Here is a 16,063-nt window from a genome sequence, read left to right as displayed (position 1 = left end):
ACGATTGTCTTCCAACTTTCTGGTTTTATCCTTTTACCCATTGTATTGATTTGTAGGTGTTTGTGCCTTCACCTTTTCAGATCTGTTATGTATATAAGTACATATATATTTACAGTATATATAAAGGAAAGCTTGTTTTTATTTGAATCCCTTGTTGTCTCTTTCCCCCCCCCCCCACCAGAAAGCCTAATGAGAGTTAAATAGCTTACCAGGACTGGATTAATTCCCCTAATCCACAAACTGTAACTGTTTTGTACAGCTGTAATTCACTCGAGCAAATCAGCTCTCCTCTTTAACTCATATGGTCATGCAGGTCCAAACTAGAGTGATATGTGATCTGATTACCTGTTCAGCTGTGTTTAGATTGCACTGCATATAGCTGTAGTTCATGACTGAACTCCCCCCACCCCCCCTGGAAAAAAAAAAAAAAAGCTAACTTATTTATGTATTTATAGAAGCTGTTTGCTTGGGAGTCAGTTCCTGAAAGACAAGCAGAAATGAAAAAGGAAATGACCCGCTGAGCCTGAAAATGACTTTGCCGTTCAACATCCATGTTTTGCACTATATTTAAAAATCCAATTTAGAACAACAAGACTGCTGACAGAATACTGTTCATTTACCAGTTGATGAGGTTCAATATAGCACCATGGTATGTCAGCGAAAGGACGTTCTTAGTGTGAAAAAGAAGCAAGAGCCCTGCTACTGGGGAGCAGGAGGCTATGAAAACGCCTGCGCACACCCAGTCATTTATTATTCCCCTCACGGCTTGCGGATTGCCTAGGTGACATCCTCTCCATCCTGTATGCTGATGCCTCTCCCCTCAGGCTGCTGCTACTTGAGATGTGACAGTTACCTGAGACTCGGCTTCTTAAGACGGGCAAATTCTTTTTGTTTTCCTTCAACTCGAAGATCATCCTCTGAGAATAGTCAAGACTGGCATGTTTGTCTTAAGCTGAAAGTGCTGAGAAAAAGCCAGAAGTGATGCAAAGAAAGTTGAATTGCACTTCCATATATGTTAATATTCTGTATGGGTTTCTAAAAGTTATGAATGAAGGGCAAGGTCAAAATGAACAAGCTCTTGGTTCTGGGTAAGGATATGGTTTCAGATTTCTGTAATTAAACACCCCCACCCCCCAAAATACAGCAGTTCCATAAATATTTACAGATACTGTAGCTGTGTACCACAGTATATTAGACTAGCAAAACTAAATGTACATGATTTCAGACATTCACATTTAACTGAAGGGTGTCCCCCACTTGAGACCAAAATGATTTGACTGATTTAATTTATTGTAGATTAAGTGGTTAAAAATCCTTTGCAGTCAGTAACCGCCTGAAGCTAGAGATATCACCTGATGCTGGGTGAGGGTCCCTGATGATGCTCAGTCAGGCCTTTACTGCAATTGTCTTCAGGGTCTGCTTGTTCTTGGGGCATTTTTGTCATGCTAATTTGGATTCCTGTCATCTGTCTGAGTTGCACAACATTCTACTTATTTGCCTTTAAAAAAAGTCTTGGGGTCGATTTCAAAGTATGCACTGTCCAATGAGCTTTGAAGCATTTGGCTGAACCTGACCTGATTATATATTACATATTTCACCCATCTGGAACCAACAGCTATGCTAGCTGTCAAACTCACTGAGATCACTTCTTTTCCCTTCATTTCACTCTACTGCTCCCACATCACTGGCTGATTTGCTAATTGCAAGAATGTGCAGATGTTCCTAATAAAGTGGACACCAAGTGCATGTTTTTGCCAACATTCTGCTGGCTCTTTGACTAATACCTGGCCTTTAGAAGTTCCTAATAAGTTTTCTCTGGGTGCTTTGATAAATTGTGACATTTAGATGATCGAAAAAAAGAAAGAAAACAATTAGTCTCCCAGATAGTAAACTGTAACACAACACATTTTCCATCATTTTAAACCTATATCTATAGCACAATCACAACCTATAACAATGTAACTGTAATATGCTACTTACTCTATAAGGCTTACAAGACGTTCCAAGCAAAGGTGCAGTCTGCTATCTTTATTCAGCCCTGACTTGCAAAATGCATGCTGCTTTCTTTTACTTTAACCTCGTGATACAGTGACAGGCAGAAAGTGTAGAGTTACCCAACCTCCTGTAAACAGAGGATACAGCTTTCAAACCAGCACAGGCTTATGCAATCCTTTTTATCAGAACTGAAGTTTTTTTTTTTTTCCACAAGTCAATTTTGTCTCATGCGCACACACACACACAAACCATGCAGATAAATACCAGACGTTCAGAAACATGGTATGAAAAAGTAAGCCACACAGGAGTTCTCTTAAAGCGACTAATTATAAACAGGGCTAATATGAAATGAGCAATAAATAAAACTCATTTTATGTAATAAAAATAACTGTTAAAAATGACAGTTAATTATTGTTGCCAAAATCTTTGGTTTATTATATAATCTGGGAATGTAGTTGTAGAGGGTGTGAGTGTGTGTGTGGCCAGCTGTTAGAAATATTTCCTTTGCAGCTGATCATGTAACAGCAAACACTTGTCCAAAACGAATTTGTGATCAAGTGCAGTGTGAAGCTTTTCCAGCTATTTCTGGCTCACACGCAGCAAGTGGGTGACGAGTTTGAATGCTGACTGTTTACAGAAAGCAGAGCTTCATTACTCGAATCCCAAGATGGGTTCTCTGACCCCATCACAGTGAGGGGTTAGCATGACTGAAGAATGTGCTTTTGAGAGCTTCTACACAGGAGTAAATCACAACTCATTTTTGGATTTTAGTTTTCAATTATTCTGCTTATCACTGCATGTGTTCAAAGTTGTTGGTGGGGTTTTTTTTGTTTTTTGTTTTTTTTTTTAAAGCTGAGTGGTATAATCAAAATTTGTACTTGCCTTTTTCACCTTTGTTTTTTTTTAACTTAAGTGTAATTAACACTAGACCATGATTGAAATGTCAAGAGCCTTAATGAATACCCTTCTTGGTGATTAATGACATGAGAAATGGTTCTGAATTGGAATTGAAAACAATAAGCCTATAAAAGTCTGCTTTTTTTGCTATAAAACAGCCTATTTTTCTTGAAGTTTTAAGGAAAATGTATTAAAACTTGGGAGAAAAAATGGAAAAATCTTCTCTGGCAAGAGGTAGACATGTTCATTTATAATACGTTCTTTTATTCCTTGTGGAGAAGCTGTGTGTTCTCTATGCCTTAGAGAAAGAAAGCAAGGAAGAGAGATCCTCCCTCCCAGAGGCTATCCACTCTCAAATCCTAGCTTTAATTGTGCCATATGAAGCAAGAGACAGACACAATCAGATCAGAGATGAGAGCTACAACACAAGTAGACAGTGCTGATGGTGGATTTGGAAAAAAAAAAACACCCCTGACTGAAGTCGACTAGTTCCTGCCAGTGAGTAAGTGAGGGAGAGAGAGAGCGAGAGAGAAAGGGGAACAGCCATGAGAAGGAGTGGGAGGAAGAAAGCACCAGAAAGGGAGTGAGTGCAGTGCGCGAGGGGAAGTGAGAGAGAGAGAGGGAGTGGGAACGGGGAGGGGGAGAGCAAGCGATGGAGAGACAGGAAACATGCAACAGCCACTGAACCTGGACGGCAGGAAGAGTGGAGGAAGCAGCGGAATACGGAGGCTCTTGGCCAGAAGCAGGGGCAATGGAATACGAGCAAAGGCAGCATGTGTTTGTTCAGGAGGAGGGAGGGAGGCTGTCAACGGTCCAGCAGCAGAGAACAACGTGGGGATAATATCAGAAGCAGGCACTGACGAGAAACGGAGGGAGAGGGTGGGGGTGTGAGCCAAGGAACATGCTGACGAAAAAGTTTCAGGCTTCAGGAGGGATAGAACTTGCATGACAATACCATCCAGCCAGGAGTGGTGGGAGACGATGCATGAGGGAAGGATAAATCTGTGCTGGCGTCTCCATATGAATCCTCTCTCCTCCCTTCATTATGTTTACTGATACCAGAAGACTTGGGAAACATACTATCCCATGTCACTTCTGGCTCTTACAGAAGAAGACCAAGATGGGACACTCAGCAAAGACTGGGAAGGGATCTTTGTTTAGTTTTGAGCCTGAGGAATACAAGAAGATGGGTTCTTATGGATCTAAGCAGACCATCCATAATGGATACAGTTGCCATTCTAGAGTATCGCTTACCACTCTGAAGTGGCATTCGAAGCTCTTTAGGACTGGTGAGAGCTGTCAAACTGAGTCGAGCAGTATGAGGTGGCGTAAGTGTCAGGGGCAGGGATTACAACACAACAGCGCCTCTGTGAGAGACCGCTCAAGAGAATGCAGCTTTGTGGAAAGCCTCCACCAAACCCAGACACCCCTCCCTTTGAGGAAATGTGCTCTGGATTTGCCGACGCAGTTCATAGGTCAAAGAAACTGTGGAGTGCCTGTTTGCGTGGTGGCACAACAATCCGGCTCTGTCAGAGAGTCGCTGCCGCCTGGGCAAACTGAGGCGAACGAATACACCTTTAACAAACGTCAGACACCTAAAACCAGCTGCAATAGCAATCCAGAACACTATATTGTGGACAACGCAAGACAGAATATTCCTAACTCAATGGGACATGTAGCAGAAGACAGTGATGGGTCCAGGTCCATGCATGAAGTTTTTTTCTCTACAGAAGTTCCCCAAAACATCACCATCAACCACAATAAGAGTTCTCATAAAGGGGATATGCAAAATATGTCAAGCAATGGGGGGCAGTCCATAAGTGGAGAAGCTTACATCTTCAAATCAAAGAAAACTCAGAGGGTTCTCCAGGACCAGATCCGTAAAGTGGTTGTGAATCTTGAGGAAGTTCTCCGTGGCTTGAAGGAAGTGCATGTGGAAATGAAGGAGGTAAAATTTGCACATGTGCTCCTAGATGGTTATAATAATGACTAAAACAAAGATATGCTTCGTTGTAGAATTGTCTCTATTCATATGGGAGTTATCAATCATGTTCAAGTTACTCCTCTAATTACACTGTAAAAATTGACTTAAATGAAAGTAAAGTGTTAAACTCTGTAAGTTTTTAATTACAGAATAAAAAAACTTTCCAAGGTGCTATAGCTAAGAGAAAACACAGGGAGTCATGCAAAAAAAGAACTACCTGCTCCATTTCTGAGGTGAATGCAGTGCTTGTAAAGGATGCTGTGCTGCACCTTTTTTATCATCCGTTGTCAGCTGAAGCGAATAGAGTGGGGCAGCTGGAAGGCAAGGCGACTGCCTATTTTTAGTTTCATGCTGCTGCGGCCTAATCTCATTTACACAAAAGCATCCCATTTGTGTCCTTGCATGTTATCTTCATCCATGTGGCACTGATTGTTTGGCATAAAACTGGGTGTACAGAGATCTCAGGCTTTTGCAAACATGGGTTGGATTGTTTGAGCAAAGCTGCCATATGGTGATGCCAAATGTCTTTTTCTGATACTCAGGTAGTCCAGCAGATTGACCAGCTGACCTCCAGCATTGACCTGGGAGAGGATGAAAGCGGAGAAGCTTCTGGGCATTGCAGCCCTAGTGAGATTGTTTCTGCATCAGAGGAAGCAAAGCATTTAGACGCCAGCATCCACAATTCTGGGTACTCAAAAAACCCAAGTCTTGTTGTGTCACCACTACCAGTGGGCAGAGAAAGCTACCAGAGAAGACTTGAAGCATGTAACAAAGACCAGACACCAGGTGAAAGCCCCCCTAGTGTTGCTCCACCAGAATACACAGCTGCACTTTCATCTATACACAATTCAGGACAGAAATTGAATCATGGAACAACAGTGTCACAAATTAAGGGGCCTAAAACAGAGGCCAATGTGTTGTCTAGAAGCCAGAAGCCTCCTCCTTACCCCCTTAACAACAAAACCTTGAGGGTGAATGAAGGGAATACTCCCCCATATGCAGGCAGAAGAAGACTGCTGTCCACTACTGTGTAATGGGGCAGCTGCTTGAGGGCAGCTAGGGAAAGATTACAGTTTGAAGAAGCCGGTATCCAAGGAGACCGGCGGCATTAAGTAAGTATGTTCCAAGTCTCGCTGCATGCAGTCGACTGATTCAGCACCTCACAGTTCAAACATGATTCACTCTGAGTGCGGGTTAAGTATGCACCCTGGTGTGTCTGCATATGTGTGTGTTCAGCTGTGCGTTTTAGACCCACTTGTGACAAAAAGTCAGAAGGTACCTGTAGATTAACACCAGTCTATTTGTAAAAAAAAAAAAAAAAAAAAAAGTATTTAGTTTATTTTTTTGATCTATAAACAGTTATCTGTAATCTGAAGTATTTTTATTTCTATACTGAAGTAGTATCATCTGCATTGTTGTGAAGATTTGATTAGAGGTGAACTTATTTAAATTTTTATATGACTGGATCATTAAATGGGCCTTTGTCTTGGGAAAATCGACCACATCACTTTTGTATTACTGGTCTACTCATGCATCTTTACAAACCTTTTGATCCTGGTCAGAATCATAGAGGATCAAGGGCTTAGGTGCATATGAGATTACTGCTAAAATCCTAGGGTGCATAGCAATAACTTAATCCTAAATGATTGCTATGCGTTTCAATATACAAGAGTAAAAACATGTCTCACGGAAGAAATTTTATGATTTCAGTTCACAACTCTTTGAATTACATAATAGCTTCATTACAGATCACTCAGTCATCTGAAAGCAGGTCTCTTCAGTCAAGCATTTGGAGCCCAGCTGGATATTTCAGGCTGAAACTCTGCTTCTTAAGATTAATTGATTAATGTGAACACCTGGAGGAACACCAAGATGGCAGAGCTTTGGCTCAAAACCACAGGGGGAGTGGAATAATGGATGTGCTATTGTAGAGAACACAGTTATATGCACAAACTTTTTGCTGACTTGAGTAGAAAAACCTCATAAATGAAACCACAAACAAAATAACAAAGCTGTATGTGAGCACAACTTGCATTAAGAATGAGCTTCCATTATCAGGAAGTGTTAGGCCATTTTAAATGTACAGCTGTGGCATGGTTTAGAATGAAATCATTAATAGCTGTAAACACATTTAACAAATCATTGTTAGGTTTTTAGGAAATAGAACACTTTTTTGGGGGGGGGGGGGTACTCTTACAGGAAACAATCCAGTGCAGGTGGTATGATGCCAACGTACAATGGATTATTTCCAATAGTAAATTCCAATGTATTCATTTTACCATTGAAATTTACCAAAGATTATTTATTAAGGAATGAAATGCAGTGTTTTTTTTTTAACCATTTATTGTTACATTTGAAGTTGTGGAAAAATCCATTAGACAAGTTGCATACAAGTAGATGTTTCCTCTACAGTCTCTACAGCTTCTTAAGTTAACAAGAAAATGCAAAGCACTTAGTTCTGAAGACATTCCTGTAGCACAAATCTTAAGCCCTGTTATAAAGCACTGACACTAGAGACTCCTTTCTATCGTTTGAATTACAGATAGCACTACTATCTGACCAATCAGATTCCAGAATTCAGCAGTATGCTATTTATTATTGCAGTACTTTCTGCTTAGAAGAAATTTTGTGTTTACACAAAGAGTGGTAGCTCACGTGGTTAAGGCTCTGGGTTGTTGACCAGAAGGACGGGGTTCAAGCCCCAGCACTGCTGAGCTGCCACCGTTGGGCCATGGAGCGAGGCCCACAACCCACTCTGCTCCAGGGGCACCATATCATGGCTGACCCTGTGCTCTGACCCAAAGCTCTAAGTATGGGATAGGTGAAGAAAGAATTTCACTGTGCAGTAATGTATATGTGACAAATACAGACAACTTAATGCTAAAAAAAAAGTTGACTTGCTATAAAATCATTATTAGCAAACAGATATTCCGATAAGTTAAATGCTAGTTTTATGTGTAGCAGCCCTGGAAAACTTTTTCCCCTTTCATACCATGCTTCTCCATTGCATGTATCTCAATCACAGGTTACATCATACCAGAGTGGTTTCTTGAACTGTCTTAAGTAAATGTTACAGCATTTCTAACTCTATTTAACTCCAAAAATTGCATTTAAATACATCGTTCTGACTGCAGCACAGAAGAATGACCGGGATTTTGGCAGTCTGTGTCTGATTACAAACTGAAATAATTAGGTGTATGTCCACTTTTATGGCACATAGCTACATCTTGATAAAAGCGTAAAAAAAAGTGAAGAAGAAAATATTGGGTTTTTTGCTACAATTTTAGTTTTGCTTAAATATTTTTATGGTTTCTTAAGGTTGAGGTGTTAAATTATGGTTAAAAAAAAAACTAAACAAAATAAATGTTGTACAATCTTGTGGTGTGGTAAATGGTAGCAGCATTTTGACCACAGATTTCTGTTGATTAAAATAAGAAAGCAATGATCTCACAATCCATGGTAACACAAACTTATTTATTCACATTTATTTAGACTATTACCAGATCATGATGACAGAAACTGAAAATATATTGCTTTGTCAAAGTGTGGTAGAAAAGTAGAACCTCTTGTTTTGTTTTTTTTAATCCCCTTCAGGTACAGGCAGATGACAGAAATGCTTGTTTTTTGAAAAGTGGAGGAATCCAAAAACTGGAGGAAAATACGGACATCATTCATCTCTTCTTCTGGCTGAATCTCTGGTGCTCAGTGATGTCAGGAAACAGTTTAGTAACAGAGATTCTGGGACTAGAGCCACATCCATCCATTTATTTCCCTTTTTCTAAGCGTAAACGTCTCAAAGTTAAACCAATCAGAGCTCGTCATGACGTGTCCTACCAATGATGGTGAGTTTGGAGAGTTCAGCCCGGAATTTTCCATCTTTGTGAGTCACTGAAGGAAACAATAATGAAAAGAAACATGAGCAAGCTCAGCAGGCAATGGTATCTCAGCTGTCACAGTTCTGCACTAGTGAGCAGAAGTTTATGAGTTCAAATCCCAGGACTACCACTGAGCCATTGTTGGGTGCTTGAGTGTGACGCTTTAATGCTAAACAGCGCTTCTATATGACTGGATTGAATTCAGTTTCACTTGTGTAATTACAATTTGTATTAAAATGTGTCTGCTGAATGAATAAATTGTAAATGTGAATCTCAGGGCTCGCCACAATTACATCAGTCACAAACGATGACTCCAAGGATCAAAGTGGCTCTCCATCACTGATATAATCATGCTGTCAGAAGAGATAAAAGTGAAAGCTGTGTTGCAGAGCAGTACAGCATCCAGATTCTGCCAAGTGACAGGCTCCCCTGGGACAACAAGGGATCATAAATCAAACAAAAACATCATACGCCACCACTAGTCTTTCTGTTCTTTTCATTAATTGATGTCCCTGGCAATTATGTGCATTTCTGCATTTCAGTTAAGTTCAGCCAGGATTTGAATTTCTGGCATTTGGCAGGATGTATTTATACATCATATTGGGAAATCTGAACTCAGAATTGCATCATTCATGACTGCAAACTATATGGGTCAGAATTATAGATTTAATGAATTAAACTGTCTGGGTTGCTTAAACTTAAGTACATATTACTATAAACTGATCTAAAATAGTGGTATGGTATTTTATTAACTGAAAACAGTGTGAGCATCATCATATTGTAAACCGTTGAGGAAACCTTCTCAACTATTCATGTAGGAATTACAAGTTGAGAGTGGTACTTCCTAGTCAGAAGTCAGACATTCAGGCATAAGCTTCAGCTGAATGGAGGACAAGCTTACGTTTTTTTAACAAATCACATTTAAATAAGGCTCCACCCTTGTTGACTCCTGTCACGTAGTAAGCAGGATGTTTAGTAATCAGCAGTGAAGTCAGCTCACCTGTGGAGTCACCAATTATGTACTCTTCTCCCTTCAGAGCCACATCCTTTAAACCTCCTACAGCTGCCTGGGACTGAGAGAGGAGTTACAGGGAGATACAGAGAGAAAGATTAAAAGAGTTAAAAGTGAGACTGTAGAGCAATTATAATTCTATTATTCCTATTCTTTTTGAAGAGATCTCTTTTTTCTTTTACCCTAGTGAAGCTTGGGGCACGAGAAAACGCCTGCAATTTGATTTCTTATCAGAATGAAAATATTATTTGATGAGGCCATACCCTGAAACAGCTTCAAAAAATCTTGCATCTGTTTGTTCAGTAGGAACAAGGGTTAGGAGTAAATTAGGGGCTGATTCACAGCAGAGTTAAAAAGGAGTTTTGTCCAAATATTACATTTACACAATTTTCTATATATAGTCCCTTGGCCAAGTCCCTTTTTTAGATCTGAAGTTTGCTGCTTTGGAGTTATGCCAGAACTATGAAGCTAAAGTAAGAAAAATTAAGAAAGGTTTAGTAGGTCTTACTAAGTCTCTGGAGCTGTACTGGAGAGACGAACAACATGTAACACGTCACAAAGGATGAGGGTCATTCTGGATGTGATGGGCCAGAGGAACTTCATATTGATTTGCAGTGATGTTTCAATTTCAGAGGACATGTAGAATCAAACCATGCCAGCAGTTTCAGTAACCACAACATATTTTGAGGTGAGAGTGTGAAGATTACAGGATGCTAAACTGATTGATTAATAAATTAATAAGCTTCCCTCTACAACTGTTAGCTACATTCTCATCATACTTCCAGCGTAGACTACTTCTTTAGATCTTGGCTGAAACGTCCACTGAATTCACTATCCGTGAGTCATATCTGAATGTGTGTTCACAGTGAATGCTGGAGTAGTGACAATATACTGTGTTTTAAGTGGTCATGATAATAATTGGCCTCATTTCTAAAACTGGATACACAACATTTTTTTCAGAAATCTGTTTGATGAGCCGTTACACAAGAAATTTGATATTCAAGAAAATCCAAGTGTACAAAACAAGAGCTCCTCAGTTTGTTTAAATGTGTTTTGGTGGAGACTCACAAATATGAAACTTGACTGATAGGCTTCAAAGCACACTCAAATTTTATATACATATCTTTATCATATTTAAATCTATTATTTTTTTCAATTGTATGCATATACTGAATGTAAATTTTGTGGAATGCCATCATTTTATATTAATGACTTGAAAATGCGATCTAAAAGAAATCCATATATTAGGACAAATAAGACTAGTTGTTCAAATAGAACAAAATAAAAGATCCCATATTAATGGGGGAAGAGTGTGTCTATGGTAAATGACACCGTGATGAGTGCACTACTGGAAGATTTAGTGCACAAGTAGTTGTCATACTCTTTTTTCATCTCTCTATGAGCTTTGCCTTTTGTTAGCATCACAAATTGAAATCAACTTTGCCATGAACATGATTGATAATTTCCATCTGATCTAAATGTATTAACATACACATGTGTGCAAAGAAAATGAACCTGACAAAAACTTTTGTAAATCTGTCTGGGTTTCTAAGACCCAGTTTGGTTTAGCAGATCTGATTTGTTAAATGGTTTTGTCATGAGACATTGGAGGAAATGGTGCATCTTCGGTGGTGTTCACAGGATAAGTGATACTCACATATGCACTGGCGTATTCAATCTTCGCTCCTTTAATCTCAGCTTTGAACTGTGTGAAAAACAAGTAGGATTTCCCTTGGGGCCTTTGAATTAAAAAAAGAAAACACAAAGTGGGAGAACAATCAATCCATATTTCCTTCATCTCGTGAACGCAGGACACATGACAATGTATGGAAACAAAACAAAGACTCAAGACATCAACAAGCCTCTGTCTGCATCACATTTCACAGACAGATTCAGCACACCACCTGGTGTCTTAATGAAGCAGACCAGCTAATGCTAATCTTCCTAATAGTGAATACATATAAATAGCCACAAATTACCATTATGCAAACAAGGCATTGTTCATCAAACCTTCCCTGGCGTTCAAAACCAACTTACAAACTTACACCAGCATGGGATTCTTGACTCTTACCTCCACACTGAGCAAGAGAAGAGCCTGTCATCATCACTCAAACCCACACTCATCTGCCATTGCTACAGGGAAAACACACAAACCTGTCAGAAGCAGTCTGTATATCTTTGATAATACACCCCAAAAACTTTTTTTTAACCCAAAGGATTTTTCAAACCAAATAGATGAAAGTTCTAAGAGGATCTGGTGCCTGATGTAATAACACGGTATATTGTTTATTTAATAAACAAAAGTGTAATAAAATAAGCTGTCTGTCTGTTGTATCACTGTTTAAATGGTTGCGGTGTTATTTCTTTGTGCTATGGTGATATTTCTAAAGACTGAAGGCTGTGAAAGTAAACAGCACTATCTCAAAAGCTACGGAGTGAGATTGATATGGCCCGGCTCACTGAGCATAAAAACAGGGCCAGCTTACTGTTCAAAAAAGGTTTTTACTATTTGAAGTTACTACAGACAACATGTAAACATAAACACTATAACTGTTGCACTTAGATCTTATCATTCCTCCTCCTGGAATTCCCCCTACACTGCTGCGTAATGAGTCAGGCACTTTGTGATCGGGGTAAATGCAAAAACGTGCAGATGTCTTTCAGAGAAGAAAATTGGTTTGTAAATGGGTATAAAGAAAGCCATTTATGTCAAACTTGAATAAATCATCTCTGACAAGACAAGCCTGCACCCTACCAACCGAACTGATCATCATTTTGACCTGGCTTGTTTACCATTGCAGATTTACTTCTCCGGACTGAAGTGTGAAGTCAGTCTTAAGATCTCACTGGTTTGAACTGCAGTAGAAGGGATTTCTTACGATTCGTTAAAACTGAGGTAGTGGTGTGGTATGGTTTATAGACATTGAGTCTGTAGTGCAGAAGTGGTATTCCAAGTGGAGTTTGTGAAACATAGCCTAGGGGTCAGTCATGTTTGTATTAATGGTGCAAATCACAACCCACCATTATCGATGCTGTTATAGCTCAGAGTTCATATTGTTATTAGACCTGTTCACGTTAATTGAATGGGACCTAAATTCAGCATGTGACATCATGTCAACGTTTATTTTACATTTAAATAGGACATTTTTTGTTTAATTGTTTATTGGCGCAATGCAAAGGACCACGTCGTGACGTCACTCTATTGACTTTATATATATATGGCCACGCCCCTAAGCATATGAAGTAGTTCAGCGAGTTGACGCAAAGCTACGCACATCTGTCTTACCTCATTGGTCCCTCCTTGTGAAGCATAGGTGAATGTGCATTCATAGTCTTTCTGTAAAATAAAAGGGGTTTTTGTCAGAGTTTTAAAATCATGAAACTCTTTTTTGTATTTAGTGAATCAGTTGACAGCTACACAACAAAGCAAATAAGGTCCCAGGAAGCCTTCCGGGGCGTGTTGGCCAATCAAATAACGCCCTCTCATCCGGGTATTACACATACGTTCCCTGAAGCTAAAAACGTGTTAAGGATGACGCTCTTAAATATGGAGTGAGTCAACATTTCTGTAGACGCTAGTTATTACAGATTAGCCATTCTCTAACGCTAGCTAAGGGGTTTACATTCGCCATTTCCAGGCAACAATGGCGGTGCAATCAGCAGGAAAAATAATCTTTATACTAATATTTTTTTCCAAATGTTTTAGAAAATGCAACTAAATTTAACGCTTGAAAATGATTTAAATTGAGTTAGAGACTTTACTTCCGCATGACGTAGTCAGATTCCACGTACTCGATTGGTACAAAGTCCTGATGCCCCGCCTCCTGACCAATCAGAAGCTGACTTGTGGCATCGCACTGAACACGTGACATGCTTTTCAAAAGACATGACACGCATCACACTCTCCAATGTATTTTTTTTGTTGTGTAAATTTAATAGGACTGAATCTTTGCAAAGATTCCAAACTCATTATTATTCATTATAACCCATATTCATACACAAGGACTATTAAATGCAGCATCATAAAGGGCTCAGTGATGTAGTCGTTCTTTAGTGGTTAGTTAGCAATACATATGCTGCATTCGAGGAGTAATATAATACTACGTTTCATGAAGTACAGAATCGTCTTTATTTAACACAGTTTAAAGTTTTAATATGTACCTAATATTGCATATTAATCAGACTGCACTGTATGTACTACAGCTTCTGGAAGTTCCTTGTGTGCAAAGCTTACTTACAATTTTCTCAGAAAATGAATGCACAACACCTCCCGGTTTAACGTTGAACTCCACTGTTTTAGCGTTCTCGCTAGATGCATTAGCAGTCACCAACACAATTAAAACAATTATCAGTTTTGGCCAAAACGAAAAAGCTGCGTTGCTATAAGCTAAATCCATGGCTGTATGTTGAACGTTGCGAGCTATAGCTCTCATTCTATTTTAATGTAAACCGTCTTGTTTTCTTTTCACACCTGTATTCTGGCAAACTCCGCCTCCTGCGTTAGGATTGGCTACCAGTGTCACGCGCAAGAAGTGTCAAGATCTCAGATGGAAATGTTTCCCCCCCCCAAGTCTTCTGTTTAATTCATTATAATCTGCTGTTTTGTATATGCCATTTAATACATATGTACATATAGTTGTGTATAGTGGATTCCTCATTAAATGGTTAATGATTTCCGTTTCTTTAACGTGATGCAAGCGCCATCTAATGGACAGAGCTGCAAGAGCACTTCAGCAAAATTCCTTTCAAATTGTACACACATCATATCTACCTGGATCCTCCGTACTTGGAGTATATATATATAGCCCACAGCTCTGCATGCAACACCATCTGACCAGGAAAGCTGATTGTGAAGCTGACAGATCTTGGGGTCCCAACTGCAACTGAATCTTAGACTTTCTGACTAGCAGACCACAGGTAGTGAGGATGCGAGTCAAGGTCTCTGCTGAGCTCACAGTCAGCACAGGGGTACCGCAGGACTGTTACCTCAGCCCCCAACCCTTCGCCCTGTACACCTATGACTGACTGTGTCTCCACCCAAGACAACACTGTCCTCAAGTACGGACTGACATAAGCATACTGGGCCTTATCAGGAATGGGGGCGAGTCAGGAAACTGACTTTCATGCTCTTAACTTTGTGGGAACAGTTTGGGGATGACCCCTTCCTGTTCCAAAATGAGTGTGCACTAGTGGACAAAGCAAGGTCCATAAAGACATGGATGAGTGAGCTTGGTGTGACTGGTCCTGACCTTAACACGGTAGAACACCTTTGGGATGAATTAGAGTGGAGACTCTGAGCCATTCCAAAACTGGGACATCTGCCTTTACATGCACAAGAATTTAATATGGAGTTGGCCCACCGTTTGCAGCTATAACAGCTTCAACTCTTCTGGGAAGGCTTTCCACGAGGTTTAGGAGTGTGTTTACGGGAATTTTTGACCACTCCACTAGAAGCACATTTGTGAGGTCAGGCACTGATGTTGGACATGAAGGCCTGGCTCGCAGTCTCCGCTCTGATTCATCCCAAGATGTTCTATCGGGTTGAGGTCAGGACTCTGTGAAGTTTCTCCACACCACACTCACTCATCCATGTCTTTATAGACCTTGCTTTGTCCACTAGTGCGCAGTCATGTTTGAACAGGAAGGGGCCATCCCCAAACTGTTCCCACAAAGTTGGGAGCATGAAATTGTCCAAAATGTCTTGGTATGCTGAAACATTAAGAGTTCCTTTCACTGGAATTAAGGGGCCAAGCCTAACACCTAAAAAACAACACCTGAATTCAATGCCTTGGAGAGGTGTCCCAAAACTTTTGGCTATATAGTGTATAGTTCAGCAACGTCTACGCATTGGTGACCAGGTAATGAAGTAAACTTACCACAAGAGGGCGCTAAGTGAGAGGGAACCGCCGCTTCACTGCGGACCTGCAAAAAAAGTCCGTTCTCTAAACAACTAATAATTCAAACAAAAAATACCACCAGCTTTAAATAAAATGTAAAATTAAATTGCAAAATTAAATATAAATATAAGATATATTGGTATTAATGCACGAAGATCAACTTAACTCACAACAGGAACAGGTCCAAAATGGAAAGGAGTGTATAATTGAAAAATTAAATGATTTATTAATGATTTTAAGTACATATAGACTGAGTAAGCATCAGTAATTCATATTTATTTTGTGTTTCAGTTAAACCTGTCTGTGTATGTACAGTTACACTGTACACAGTATTTACTATTATAAACCAATAAAAAAGTTTACATATTAATAATAAAAAGTTAATATTTAATATTTAACTAAA

At 39.6% G+C, this 16,063-nt stretch overlaps 2 protein-coding genes across 2 annotated transcripts; one reads left to right on the top strand and one right to left on the bottom strand.

Moving 5' to 3' along the window:
* Window positions 1-952: 952 nt before the first annotated feature.
* LOC131360250 (uncharacterized) lies at window positions 953-8,714 on the top strand. The gene is made up of 3 exons (XM_058400493.1): window positions 953-4,840; window positions 5,419-5,988; window positions 8,471-8,714. The coding sequence occupies exons 1-2, from the start codon at window positions 3,938-3,940 to the stop codon at window positions 5,908-5,910; spliced, it is 1,395 nt and encodes a 464-aa protein (XP_058256476.1). The 5' UTR covers window positions 953-3,937; the 3' UTR covers window positions 5,911-5,988; window positions 8,471-8,714.
* Window positions 8,332-14,244, bottom strand: mydgf (myeloid-derived growth factor). Its single transcript, XM_058400498.1, has 6 exons — window positions 14,002-14,244; window positions 13,050-13,100; window positions 11,835-11,896; window positions 11,421-11,502; window positions 9,752-9,824; window positions 8,332-8,764 (listed from the first exon to the last, which is right to left on the bottom strand). Exons 1-6 carry the CDS (start codon window positions 14,194-14,196, stop codon window positions 8,685-8,687), a joined length of 543 nt encoding a protein of 180 aa, XP_058256481.1. The 5' UTR covers window positions 14,197-14,244; the 3' UTR covers window positions 8,332-8,684.
* Between the last annotated feature and the right edge of the window lie 1,819 nt (window positions 14,245-16,063).

This window comes from Hemibagrus wyckioides, linkage group LG10, assembly GCF_019097595.1.
Source record: "Hemibagrus wyckioides isolate EC202008001 linkage group LG10, SWU_Hwy_1.0, whole genome shotgun sequence".
Classification (NCBI taxonomy): domain Eukaryota; kingdom Metazoa; phylum Chordata; class Actinopteri; order Siluriformes; family Bagridae; genus Hemibagrus; species Hemibagrus wyckioides.
The sequence above is the reverse complement of the archived record's forward strand: the minus strand, read 5'-3'. Positions and strand labels throughout refer to the sequence as shown.

Bases quoted from the DNA above. Each gene is read 5' to 3' on its own strand.
- mydgf (XM_058400498.1), bottom strand. From the start codon at position 14,196: ATGAGAGCTATAGCTCGCAACGTTCAACATACAGCCATGGATTTAGCT. The intron at 13,101-14,001 runs GTAAGTAAGCTT...TTTATTTTACAG, and splicing joins ATTCATTTTCTGAGAAAATT to AAAGACTATGAATGCACATT. The intron at 9,825-11,420 runs GTGAGTATCACT...CTCCTCTCTCAG, and splicing joins TTGAATACGCCAGTGCATAT to TCCCAGGCAGCTGTAGGAGG.
- LOC131360250 (XM_058400493.1), top strand. From the start codon at position 3,938: ATGTTTACTGATACCAGAAGACTTGGGAAACATACTATCCCATGTCAC. The intron at 4,841-5,418 runs GTAAAATTTGCA...TCTGATACTCAG, and splicing joins TGCATGTGGAAATGAAGGAG to GTAGTCCAGCAGATTGACCA.